This window comes from Sus scrofa, unplaced genomic scaffold (assembly GCF_000003025.6).
Source record: "Sus scrofa isolate TJ Tabasco breed Duroc unplaced genomic scaffold, Sscrofa11.1 Contig944, whole genome shotgun sequence".
In the NCBI taxonomy this organism is placed as follows: Eukaryota; Metazoa; Chordata; class Mammalia; order Artiodactyla; family Suidae; genus Sus; species Sus scrofa.
Genome location: NW_018085356.1, coordinates 490499 through 503476, shown reverse-complemented (window position 1 = coordinate 503476; position 12978 = coordinate 490499). Strand labels below are relative to the sequence as shown.

The 12978-nt window shown below is 54.4% G+C and overlaps 1 protein-coding gene across 5 annotated transcripts in view; it reads right to left on the bottom strand.

Annotated features, from left to right (window-relative positions):
- Positions 1-12978, bottom strand: part of MCM3AP (minichromosome maintenance complex component 3 associated protein) — a 50062-nt gene that overhangs the window by 12121 nt on the left and 24963 nt on the right. For all 5 annotated transcript variants that reach the window (XR_002341354.1, XM_021082493.1, XM_021082491.1 and 2 more), the window contains exons 16-23: positions 12648-12761; positions 11885-12037; positions 9880-10077; positions 7910-7978; positions 7699-7833; positions 5637-5778; positions 1241-1499; positions 940-1037 (exon numbers count right to left, since the gene is read on the bottom strand). Coding sequence is in view for 4 of the 5 variants with exons in the window: in XM_021082493.1 (XP_020938152.1) it covers positions 940-1037; positions 1241-1499; positions 5637-5778; positions 7699-7833; positions 7910-7978; positions 9880-10077; positions 11885-12037; positions 12648-12761 (1168 nt within the window). In the remaining variant the exon portion in view is untranslated. The remainder of the gene's footprint in view (positions 1-939; positions 1038-1240; positions 1500-5636; positions 5779-7698; positions 7834-7909; positions 7979-9879; positions 10078-11884; positions 12038-12647; positions 12762-12978) is intronic.

Genomic DNA, 12978 nt, shown 5'->3' with positions numbered 1-12978 from the left:
ACAGCAGGCCCGTAGCACCAGCACCTCAATGGTGCCAGGAAGGGGAGCAAAAGCTTCCTCTGCTGTTGAGTTTGGCCTCACGGGGTCCTGGAGACCCACACAGTGGGGACCCCCAAGAAGGGCTCCCATTCCCCGAGCCCCCTGAGGAGTGTCTCCCGCAGGAAGCCCCTGGAAGGGCTGGGGCCCAAGGGAAACCAGCCCCGCCGGCCTCTTCACCGCACACAGAAAAGGAAACCACATCTTCCCACTCGTAGAGGGACCGACAGCTTCACTACGTGCCAGACGCTTTCACATCCTCTGGTTATCTTTCTTCCTAAAGTCACTTTTTAAACTTTTATTTATTTATTTATAGTCTTTTCAGGACCTTCACCTGTGGCATGTGGAGGTTCCCAGGCTAGGGGTCAACTTGGAGCTGTAGCTGCCGGCCTACACCACAGTTCATGGCAACACTGGATCCTTAACCCACTGAGCAAGGCCAAGGATCGAACCCGTGTCCTCATGGATACTAGCCAGGTTCGTTACCGCTGAGCCATGACAGGAACTCCCTGAAGTTACTTCTGTTTTAATTCGCAGCACTTCTTTTTCTAGAGGTAACTATCAGCTCAGACTTCCTCTTAAGGAAACCTCTGAGAACATTATTCCTTCATCTTCCGAGAACCACCCTCTATAAAAATGATTACATATCTGACATTCAGATACAAGACACGAACTGTCGTATTTTAAATCCGTGACAAAACCTCTAGGAAATTTTATACGAACAATTTAATTTGTTGCAGCTATCACGACTATAGGCAAATTTTATCTTTTGATTTCTGCTTATATAAAGTTTCCTGTCAAAACATAAAATTAAAACTGTAGGCATATACACTAAATTGAAGACAGAGCAAATGGGGAGAATCTGATACATCCTGTGGCCCTTCAAAAAGGAGGCCCCCTTACCTTGGTGGTGCCTTGCAAGTCATTAACGGAGTCGGGGATCTCAACAACAGTGTAGTCTGAGATCAGCTTGGCGGAGACCAAATCCTGCAGCATCAGACCTTTAAGAGAAGCAGGTGGAGTCACGGTCTCCGGCTGGCAGTGGCCTCTCTCGGCTCGGACCCCGCCCAGCCCTGCCCCACTCGCTGCAGCGGCTGCTGGCACGGGATTCCCAAAACCACACAGCTAGCCCTTTCTTAGACCCCGGGTTCCACCCACTCATTAATAAACACGCCGCTTCACCAAGGGGGCTGCCTCCACACACCGTCTTCCACTTCCTTCTCCTCAGCGTCCCCGCCTGGACTGGGCACCAGAACCACCAGCGGAAGCGCGGGCCGGAAGGGCTTGGCCTGCAGGAGCTGCTTAATCTGCAGCAGCGCCGCCAACCAGTACACGTCCTCCTCCACTGCGTCCTCGCTCCTCACTTTGGGGGGAAGCAGCAGCATGAGCCCACTGGCTCCCAGGAGCTCCTTCTGTGTCTCTGCGGCATCGAGGGCACCGTCGCTAAGAGCACCGTGAGCCACCTGGAACAGCAGCCAGACCATTACGACGACGACGACGACGACGACGACGGACACACCAGGGGACGGGTCGACAGCGAGTGCCGGGAATTCGTGCAGGAGCGGCTGGGTCAGCAGATAACTCAGCCTCTGGCTAGGAGCGGTTGAGCCATTTACCCTTCGGTTACCTCCGAGGCAGACAAGCAAGTTAGCCGGTCATGACAGCCAAAGGGCAAGGCAAACCAGCAGCAGGCAAGGGACTCCCGCCCATTTCTAGAAAGCAGCGCAGAGAAGGGGACAGTCACTCGGCAAAGGAGACGGAGGGAGCCACAGGAAGGGCTGCACGGTGAGGGAGGAACAGGCTGGCAGGGCTGGCCAAAGCCCTGAGTGCCCAGCCTGCGACGCCAGGCGCCCGCGGCCAGGCTCGGGGCTGGAGGACGAGTCACCCACAGGTCAGCTGCCACCTGCAGGCGGCCTGTAAGTGCAACCCGGCCCCCTGGGGTCCAGACACGGGGCCTTGTCAGGCACAGCGGAGGGGCCCTGCCAGTGGCCCGCACCTCCCCTGAGAGCACCAGCAGCTGCCCAAGGAGGAGGAAAGATGAGTCCTTTCCAATGAAACCAAACAACCAAGGGAGTAGACACCCAGATCCTGACATCTGGGGTCCCCTCCAGAAAAAGCTGCCTTGCCATTTCCATACCTTCCACCACACCCCAAATACAGAGCTATGGCCAGCCTTTTAGGGACTCGCTCAGGCATGGGAGGCCTCAGATAAAGTGTCTGAGGAGAGTCTCCAACATGAGAGAGAGACTAGAGTAACATAACGGAGAAACAGGATCCCAAAGGAAAGAGGTAATGCGTGGAACATAAAACTTGTGTCAAAATCCCGCCTCCTCTGAGGAGGCACCCAGAAATGGTCACAAGACGGAAAAGTCAACTAAGGATAAGAAAAAGGGAGCCAGTGATACATATGCTAACTAAAACCCCAATAGGACGTGTGGAACTCTCCCGAACACGATACTGAGAAATAAGAAAGGAGTTCTCTGTGGCCCAGAGGGCCAAGGATCTGTCACTGTCACTGCAGGGGCTTGGGCTGTCGCTGTGGCGCAGGCCTGACCCTGGCCTGGGACCTTCCACATGCTGCAGGTGTGGCAAAAACACACACACACACAAAACCAAGACAGGAAACGGGATGGAGATGAAGAGGCTCAGAGGACCAACTGACAAGGTCAGACATCGGTCCACTAGGAGTTCAAGAAAGAGCAGGAGAAAAGGGACGGCAGGCTTCATCAAGACGCACAAGACGCCCCAGGCGCGAAACGAGGGCCTCCAGCCACAAGGGGCAACCACGCCCAGATGGGGGAGGAAGTGGGCACCAGGCGTACACACGCAAGCGCCTTCAGGGTCCCGGGCAGAGGTGTCACGAAGCGTGTCTCTACAGGCTCTTCTCAGCCTCTGTGTTCTCTGCTGAAAACTCCACCTCGTCCTGCTTTGCTTTACCCCATCTCCCGCTTGGAAAACAGTCGCAGTGCTGGCAAATGACTTAAGCTTAGGAACAGACCTGAAGGCCTAAGTTATTCACGTGGTCAGCTGAATGAGGACCCGGTGCGCTGGTCTAGACACGCCAGACCTGTGCAGACAGGCACACCCGTTTGCACAGCATGATATGTCCTCTAAAGGATAAGAGGAGGATGAGCCTCATGGCCCCTAGGGGCTTATGAGGGGTCGTTAGCAGAATCTGCATTAGCAAGGAGAACCAAGGTGCAAACCTAGGCACCGCTGGGTTGCTGCAGAAGCGCAATGGTGATTCTCTAGAATGCTCTGCATAGAGAGCTGACGCCAAGCCTCCTCAACGCTAATGACTGTTAAACGCCTAAAGGTCAGAATAAAAGCTTGATCAGCTACCGGCTATGTGACTTTCGAAATAAATAAGAAAAAAACCTATATCCTGCACCTACAACCCCCTCCTCACTTGACGTCACCCTCAAGAGCACAATCACAGCAGTGTGGTTTCTTGAGGCGGGGCTCTTGGTCCCGGACACCTTGAGTCCCCCAGTTCCCACCTTTAATTAAGATAAATGTCTCTGTGTCTTGTTCTATGTTAACTTTTTCCTTAACCTTCACAGCACCCGTTCTCTGCACAGAGACAGCAGACTCTCAGAGAAATGAAGCCACAGAGAAAGGGAGAGGGACAGTTTCCGACATCTCAGCAGTAATGCCGGCTGCCAGGCGACAGAGCAGCAAAACTGGAAGGGAAACAACTTTCAAGCCATAATTCTACAAATCTAGCTTAGACTGTGAAGCAAATGTGAAGCTAACTACATTTTCACGTGGGCAGGAGCTCGGAAAATCCTCTTCCCAGGCAGTCTTCCTTTGAAAGAAAACGAGAGGCCAAACCAAGAGAGAACCATGCTGCTGCTGCTGCTGCTGCCAATGGCAGCCCCGACCAAGTGCTCGGCCTGTGCCAGGCGCCATTCCAAGAACTCGGGAGGTGGACCTCGCCCCGTCAAGGGCCCTGTGCCCGGTGCTCTACATGGCAGCTGTGTGGCCTAAGGCAGTTTATCCGAACCCCTCTGATCCTCAGTGTCCTCGCTGGTAACCGCCGTGAGAAACGACACCCGGACACACTATCAGCCCCGAAGGGAGCAGGAGGATGGAGCCTTCTCAGAGGCCGGGGTCACGTAAAACGGCAGAACATCTGAAACTCCATTAAGGCATGTACAGCCCATCTGGGTAAATATTAATGAAAGATAAAATCATTTGAGTGAGATAATGAAGCAACTACCACTTGCAGAAAAAAATAAAGAGCACTTGCTGGCTCTGGGGTGTGCAGCCATCAGCACGTGGCCCTCTCCAGAGATGACACACGGGGTCACCGAGCCGCCCTGGGAAGATGGGGACGGCTGGGTGGGACCGTGGTGGCAGAGCTAGTGGGCTGTGCAGCCCCAAGCTGGCCCCTGTGATGATCCCGCCTCCCAGTGTTTGAATCTAATGAGGAAACGGGTTCTCATTAAACGAGAATCTGGGGGAGTTCCCATCATGGCTCAGCGGTCAGCAAACCAGCATCTGTGAGGACACAGGCCTGATCCCTGGCCTTGCTCAGTGGGTTAAGGATCCAGCGTTGCTGTGAGCTGTGGTGTAGCAGCTCGGATCCTGTGTTGCTGTGGCTCTGGCGTAGGCCAGCGGCTATAGCTCTGATTGGACCCCTAGCCTGTGAACCTCCGTGTGTCTCCAGGGCAGCCCTAAAAAGACAAAAACAGACCAAAAACAAACAAACGAACAAACGAGAATCCCCCAGGGAACCAATTAAGTTCAGTACTATACACACACACTTATAAAGAACAAAAATTAGAACTTAAAATAAAAAAACCAAGGACCACTTGGATGCAAGACAAAAGCAACGAACCTGAAGTGCCTGGTGCTGAACCTGTGTACTGGCTGGATTAAGTTTAGTGAAAACTGCATAGAACTGGTGTTCCCATTGCAGTGGCTTAAGAATCCGACTGCAGCGGCTCGGGCTGCTGTGGAGCTGAGGGTGCAGTGGGTTAAGGATGTGGTATTGCCACAGCTGTGGCAGAGGTTGCAGTCATAGCTCGGATTCAATCCCTGGCCCAGGAATTTCCATATTCCGTGGGTGCAGCCATTAAAAACAAAACAAGAGAAAAATAAAAACCAAGAAGTATTAAAAACCTTTTGGAAAGACCTGATGTATCAGGAAGCTATTTTAACAAGGACATCAGCAGCTGCCAAGGTGAGATGTAACAGCCACCGCGTTTTTGTGTAACGCTGTCTCTCGTCTCTCTTGGGTTAATTACCAGAGGCCCATGGCGTTCGGGGCTTCTGAATTCCGCGCAGAACGCACGGGGACATATGTGCATTTTTCAGGGTGTTCTGGGTTTTCACCAAGTTCTCAGAGAGAGGTCTGTGACCAAAGGCAGTTAAGATGCACTGCACTCATGAGAACCCAGCCTGGTCTCTCACACCCAACAGGTGTCCCTGAGGCGCCATCACGACGCAGGGATGAGCAGATGAGACACTTGCTTCTGTTTTTGCCACATTATTTCAAAAACACTTCAGGGAAGTTACGTGATTCCAATGACGGCTGGGAGTGGCCGCAAAGAGGGAAGTCACAGAAGTAAATGCCCAGAGTGACTGTCACTCACCTTTACGCACACACTGATAGAAACTGTCTGATCCCCTTTGCTGCTGAGCGTGTTAAACAGCGCGAGAGTCTGAATCCCATCAACCTCATCCGCTGAGGCATCGTCTCCCATGAACTTGACTTTTAACCAATTTGCTAGAATTCTGTGCATAAAAGAAAATAACAATTGAAGGAGAGTCTGTTTCTCAGTTTGAACTACAAAGAGAAACATCACACAGATGTGAATCCACAAATACCAAAATCACTGTGCAGTTGCTCTGAACAAAACAGGCTATTTTTTTTTCTTTTTTCTTTTTGTCTTTTTAGGGCCACACCCGCAGCATATGGAAGTTCCCAGGCTAGGGGTTGAATCAGAGCTGCAGCTGCCGGCCTACACCACAGCCACAGCAGGCTATGATTTTTTTTTTTGTCTTTTTTTTTTTTTTTTTTTGTCTTTCTGCCATTTCTTGGGCCGCTCCCGCAGCAGATGGAGGTTCCCAGGCTAGGGGTCGAATCGGAGCTGTAGCTGCCAGCCTACACCAGAGCCACAGCAACGCAGGATCCGAGCCACGTCTGCAACCTACACCACAGCTCACGGCAACACCGGATCCTTAACCCACTGAGCAAGGGCAGGAACCGAATCCGCAACCCCATGGTTCCTAGTCGGATTCGCTAACCACTGCGCCACGACGGGAATCCAGGCCATGATTTTAAATGAAGTTAGGAACTCTCCTGGGTTATGTATTTGGGTCAGAGGAGAGGGTACTCGTTCTAATATGAGTTAAACTTCTGAACCACTAGGAAAAGATCCTGAGCCATAGAAAAGACCCTCAGAGTTTACCACACAACCCAACAATTCCACTCCTGGGTGTGTAACCAAGAGTACTGAAGACTTACGTCCACACAAACGCTGGCACATGAATGTTCACAGAAGCATTATCCATAACAACCAAAAAGCAAAAACAACACAAGTGCCCGTCGACGGATGAACAAATAAAACGTACGTTCATACAATCACACATCATTCAGCCACAAAAAAGAAGGCAGGACTAATGCACACCACAACATGAATAACCTAGAAAACGCTGTGTTCCGGGAAAGGTGCCGGTCTCGGAAGACCACGGGCTCCCACGTTCCGTCTGCCCGAAACGCCCGCAAGAGGCAAATGCGTAGAGACGGAAAAGAGTCACGGTTGCCAGGGGCTGAGGGGAGGAAGGGACTGCGAGTGACTGCTTATGGGCATGGGGTTTCTTTTTAGGTTAAAAAAATTAAGCAATTAGATAGTGGTGATGGTTACACAACTTGTGAATATACCAAAACCCATGAAACGTACATTATAAATGGGAGAAATTTATGATCCGTGAATTACATCCTAAAAAGCTGTTAAGAAAGAAAAGTAACATGTGCCGTTGCTCTAAAAGCATGGCTTCTGGGAGCGATTTGGTTACGGCAATAACGCCGCGTCAACTTTTTGGAAGTTCTTTTTAAATGACAAAAGTTCTTTTCCTAAGGAAGAGAATGGACCGATCCAAACAAACGGAACTGTCTTTCCCAGAGTCTAAAGTGAAGCAGCTTCTAATCACTATACCTCAGTAGAGCTTTATATCACAACCAGGTCTTAAAAGCTTTCGGACAGGAGTTCCCATCGTGGTGCAGCAGCAACAAATCTGACTAGTATCCCTGAGGACACAGGTTCAATCCCTGGCCTTGCTCAGTGGGTTAAGGATCTGGCGTTGCTGTGAGCTGTGGTGTAGACTGCAGACGTGGCTTGGATGTGGCACTGCTGTGGCTGTGGTATAGACCAGTGGCTACAGCTCTGATACGACCCCTATCCTGGGATACACTGTGGGTGCGGCCCTAAAAGACCAAAAGAAACACACCAGTTTTTGGACAAAGACTGCTGCCAAGTGTTCCAATAAGAATGTGAATAACCCAAGCATCAACTTCGAGTCACAAATAAAACAGCCCCCAAGGAGAGGCATCACAGGAAGGCACCAGGTGCCCAGCGTGAGAGGAGCATCGATCGTGGCGCCACCGGACGCTCCCGGAGGCCACCCCACCTCCCAGGCCGCTTGCTCCCTGACCTGCCGGGACTCCCTGGGGACCGCTCTTCTCCATCGGGCAACACCAGTACCAGCTTCCAAAACACGCGCTCCCGCCTCCCAGGGAGGTCCTCGGCCACAAGGGACGGCAGGTCCAAGGGCGCCCATGCTGCGTCACTGGAAGGGACAGAGCACCACAGGTGAGGCGTGCGCATGGCCGGCAGGGGCAGGACACGCGGGCGGCAGGACAGACCTCAGCAGCTGCTGGTGGAAGTGCTGGACCTTCATCTGGTGCGCGGTCCTGTTCCTGAGCCGCCGCAACCTGCAGAGAAAGCACACGGCGCCGGCGTGAGGCTGGGCCCGGGGAGCGGGCGACGGCCGCTGGGAGCCCAGAGGGACGGAAGGGCGCGTCTCCTGGGGGGACATCGGGAGGCCAAGAGAGTCTTCCTGATGAAGAAATGGCTTAGTCAGAGGCCTTGTTCATGCCACAAAACCAAGCAGGCCTCCTCCCCTGCGTGCCGGCCACGGGAGATCAGCAGTGAGGACACGCACGATCCCAGGGAGCAAAGGGCCTCTGCAGGTGGGGCGGGGGTGGGGCGGGGCCGGCGCCGGCTTGGTCTTGACCCACGTGGCCAGAGGCGAAACTTGAGCAAAGACCAGAGGGAAGGTTAGCATGGGGGTTTCTGGGGATGGGCATGGGCCTGGCCTGTCCCCAGGACAAGGACAGGGAGAGCAGTGGGGGACAGCCACAGGGTGGGGTGGGGGTCACTGCGTAAGGACTCAGAGAGCAGCGGAGGGATACCGACCAGGGGTGTGGGGTGGCCTGGCTCTGCTGGGGCAGTGAGGGAGCTGGGGCAAGGGGTCAAGGGCGAAGGGCGGACAGGGCAGACACACAGGTAGCCACATGAGAAGGGCTGGCATTGGAGCTGGCAGGTGCAGAGACGCAGGGCAGTGCGTCTGAGTTCAAGTGTGACCCGGCCCAGGGAGGACAGGCTGGCCACCTGTGAGCCAAAGCGCTGAGGGCAGCAGGCAGGGCGAGGACCCGGTTCCAATGTTGAGCTGGGGACACGTGGAAGAGGCCTCAGCTGGAGACGTACAAGGGAGCCATCTGCGTGCTGGACGGCAGAAGGTTACCAGGGGAGGGGCCGTCCTGATGCAAGTGAACAGCAGCCTCGACTCCAGAAAGAAGCCCGAATGCCGCGATCACAATCACACGGGGTGCATGTCCTGACCACGCGCCCTGACCACGCGGGGTGCGTGTCCTGACCACGCGCCCTGACCACGCAGGGTGCATGTGCGACAGGCCAGCATCGCCACACCCTGCTGACAGATGCAGGCACAGGACAGGGCACTGGGCAACCACACGACGTTTGGTGGAGCCCAGTGAAAGCTGCGGAGGTGGTTTTCAAAGAGAACACCTCGTGACAGCCCAGGGAGGAGAGGCGGCCTCGAGAGCGCGGCCCGCTGCAGCCCCCGGATGCCGCTATCCTCAGGCTCCCACGGGGGCTCCTCTCAAGAGGTGATGGGAGCTTGGGCCGAAGAGAGAGGCCAAGCCCTGCGTGGCCAGGACCCGACAGCTGAAGCAAGGGCCTGGCTGGGGGCTGGGCACCCACAGGGTGACCAGGAGGAGTGCCGGGAGGGGCCACGCCAAGGGCACACAAGGCGGGAGAGAGCAGAGGGTGGGAGAGGCCGCTGCTAAAATGCTACGGCGGGGAGTTCCCTTTGTGGCTCAGTGGTAAGGAACCCGACGAGGAACCATGAGGATGCGGGTTCGATCCCTGGCCTTGCTCAGTGGGTGAAGGATCCGGTGTTGCCGTGAGCTGTAGTGTAGGTCACAGACGCGGCTCGGATCCTGCGTTGCTGTGGCTGTGGCATAGTCTGGCAGCTGCGGCTCTGATTCGACCCCTAGCCTGGGAACCTCCACACGCTGTGAGTGCGGTCCTAAAAATAAATAAATAAATAAATAAATAAATAAATGACATAACATAAAATGCTGTGGCGCATCGGGTAAAGGATCCGGTGCCGCCTCTGCGGCGGTGCAAGTTCGATCCCAGGCCCGGGAACTTCCACATGCCACAGGTGTGGTCGAAAAAGACAAAACAGAAACGCCATCCTACACCTGTCTTCACCTTCTCTCGCTCCACCTGTCTTCCCTGCAAACACAGACACCGACCCCCATTCCGTACAGAGCCAGCTGGGACCCGGGGCACGCTGGGCACAGACCTGGTGCAGGAGATACCCACTCTCCCGGCATGGCCCAGGTCCAGGAGGCCCTTGGCCAGGTTCTCCGCAGCAATGGGGCACTCTGCGCTGGGCGCCAGCGCCCTCAGCCGGTCGGTCACGTCCACACAGCAGGGGGCCGCAGGGAAAGCCCGCATCTGGCGCCGGAGTTTCTTCCGCGCTGCTACAGCTTCCCTCCACCTGGAGACAAAGCGCCGTTACTGGGGCTTGGAAGGGTTCACTGCAGGCAAATGCAGAAACACCTCCAGCATAACAGGCCAAATGGTTTCTGGCAGTAAGTTTAGTTTCTTTAGGCAACAGATCGCAACCTACGAAAGGAATCAGGCATGCAGTCAGAAGATGCATGATAGCAAATGAGTAGCGGTGGAAAACAAACTACCCAGCTTAAGAGGGGATGCCAAGGGAGTTCCCATGGCGGCACAACTAGGAACCACAAGGTTGCGGGTTCAACCCCTGACCCCACTCAGTGGGTTAAGGATCCGGCATTGCTGTGAGCTGTGGTGTAGGTCAGCAGCTGTAGCTCCCAATGGACCCCTAGCCTGGGAACCTGCATATGCTGCGGGTACGGCCCTAAAAAGCAAAAAAACAAACAAACAAAAAAAGAGTGAATGCTGAGCCATCTTTGAAGCCAATTTGGTACTCTGGATACAAACACGGGTACACATACCCTTCGACAGCAGACCCTGCCGGCGGGAATTTATCTGCAGACATGTGTGCACCTGTGTGAACTATCTGTACAAGGATGGCCACTAGAGCAGGCTTTGTCACAGCTAGAGGGAGAAAGCCACACGGGAGCCCTCCACCAGGGCCAGGCAGGTCATTTATGGTGCACTCCTGGGAGGCCACCTCGATGCACAGATGCCAGCGGGGAGCGCCCACCGTGCTGCTGCGGCCAGGCCTCCACCTTATGCAAAGGCAGCCAGAGGAGTTCAGCACGGAGTAGGGAAGGGCTCCCCTCTGTGCCAACCGCAGAGGACAGAGCATCCTGGCTGGGACACAAGCTGCTGCTGCTGCTGCTGCTCCTTGCCAGGGGGTGACAAGGGTCCTTGTGGCATGAGGATCTTTCCCACTGAATCCCTTTTATACTATTGCAACTGGCAAGTATACTATCAGTTTTAAAAATGTTACTACGGGAGTTCTTGTGATGGCTCAGTGATAACGAACCCGCTAGTATCCAGGAGGACATGGTCGATTCCTGGCCTCGCTCAGTGGGTTAAGGATCTGGCGTTGCTGTGAGCTGTGGTGTAGGTCACAGACACGGCTTGGATCTTGCATTGCTGTGGCTGTGGTGTAGTCTGGCAGCTGCAGCTCTGATTCGACCCCTAGCCTGGGAACCTCCATCTGCCGTGGGTGCGGCCCTAAAAGACGGAAAAAAAAAAAAATTATTATGAAACGAATCACCATACAACATACATAACCCAGTGTGCCCATTTTAGAGATTCATGATACATCTCACAGCCACCTCCTCCTGTCCAATCAAGAAGCGGTGGCCATGACCAGCACTCGAGACCCAGGGCCCTGCTCAGTCATACACCCTCTCCTTCCCAAAGGCAACTACTGTGTTGGTTCTATGCTCACTCACTTCCTTCCCTTCTTTAGGGTCACGTTACTATACAGAAACCCAAAACTATTCATCTAGTTTGAACGCATACCATGGATGTTGCGCCCACTTTCCTAAGAACTGTTTTTTTCCACTCTAAGTTATGGTTTAGAAATTGATCCACGTGGGGGCACGCAGCTGTGACTGGCTTATTCACGGCATCTCCCTGTGTTGCGCACAGTGGGTGAAGAGCAAAAGGTTACCTCTAAACATCTGCTGAGGCAGGACCAACCCTCACCCCACAATCTAATTCCTGACTCACCCCTTAGCTTATACCTTCAGGAAGGAACACGCTCCACGTGTGTATTAACAACTGGTTCCGGAAACATCTTTATAAAAGACTCTCCCTGTGTGCGCTGGCTTCCTCTGGAAGGACACAGGACTCACCGCTGGAGGTACTTGCAAAAGCGCTGAAGCTCCTGGAGGGTCTCTTTCGCAGTCTGGAAAATTTCCTCCCCAAGAAACAGGTCCACCAGGTGGGCACAGACGTCCTCACAGCAACGGGTCAGGCGGACCCTCTGGTCTGTCTCCACCGCACTCCTAGAGAAAAGGGCCATCAGCACAGGAGACACCCCCACTCTGAGGGCTTGGCTTCAAAGCATGAGTTCACATCCATGGACTTCCCGTCCGGCACAGTGGTAACAAACTGGACTAGCATCCATGAGGATTCGGGTTCAATCCCTGGCCCCACTCAGTGGGTTAAGGATCCAGCATTGCGGTGAGCCGTGGTGTAGGTCACAGACACGACTCAGATCCTGCATTGCTGTGGCTGTGGTGGAGGCCGGCAGCTGCAGCTCTGACTGGACCCCTAGCCTGGGAACCTCCATGTGCCGCAGGTGTGGCCCTAAAAACAAAAAAGGCCACATCCTTAACACTGAAGTGTATATGATATCTTCACTGTAAGAGAAGCTTTAAAATTTTATTGTATGTAATGTACAGACATCCGGGAAAACAGCGGAGAAAAAAACTAAAGCGGTACAGGGTACCAAGTTAGAGATCCCACAGGGCCCTTATAAACAGCCAAAAAATAAGCCTTTATTTTCATAAAATAGTTACAAATTTTCATTTTTAAATGGCCATTGAGACACCTGGCTGACCAGCATGTGGGCTTTGTCAGCAGGCCAGCGGGGAGCCTGAGCACCTTACTTACTGCAACTCCCGGGAGCAGGTGTCCCGCACGCATTCTGTCACCACGAGCTCCGTCAGCTCGGCCGCCAGGCCCTGGCTCAGCTGCGTCAGCACCAGTTCCCTCTCTTGTTTCAGCCTGGGGGGAGGAAGAGGGCGCAGAGCTCAGTGTCCCCCCCTCTGTGGCCCTGCAGCTGCGGCCGAGCTGTGCAGCCCGAGTCAGCAGCCCGGCCCCTGGCCTCGCCAGGGCGGCCCGCGGCCTCCCTGCTCCAGCTCCGACCAGACGCGTGGCTGCTGCTGCTGCTGCTCGGGGCGGGAAGGCGCGGGGAGCCGAGGCCGGAGCCCCCGCCGCCCGC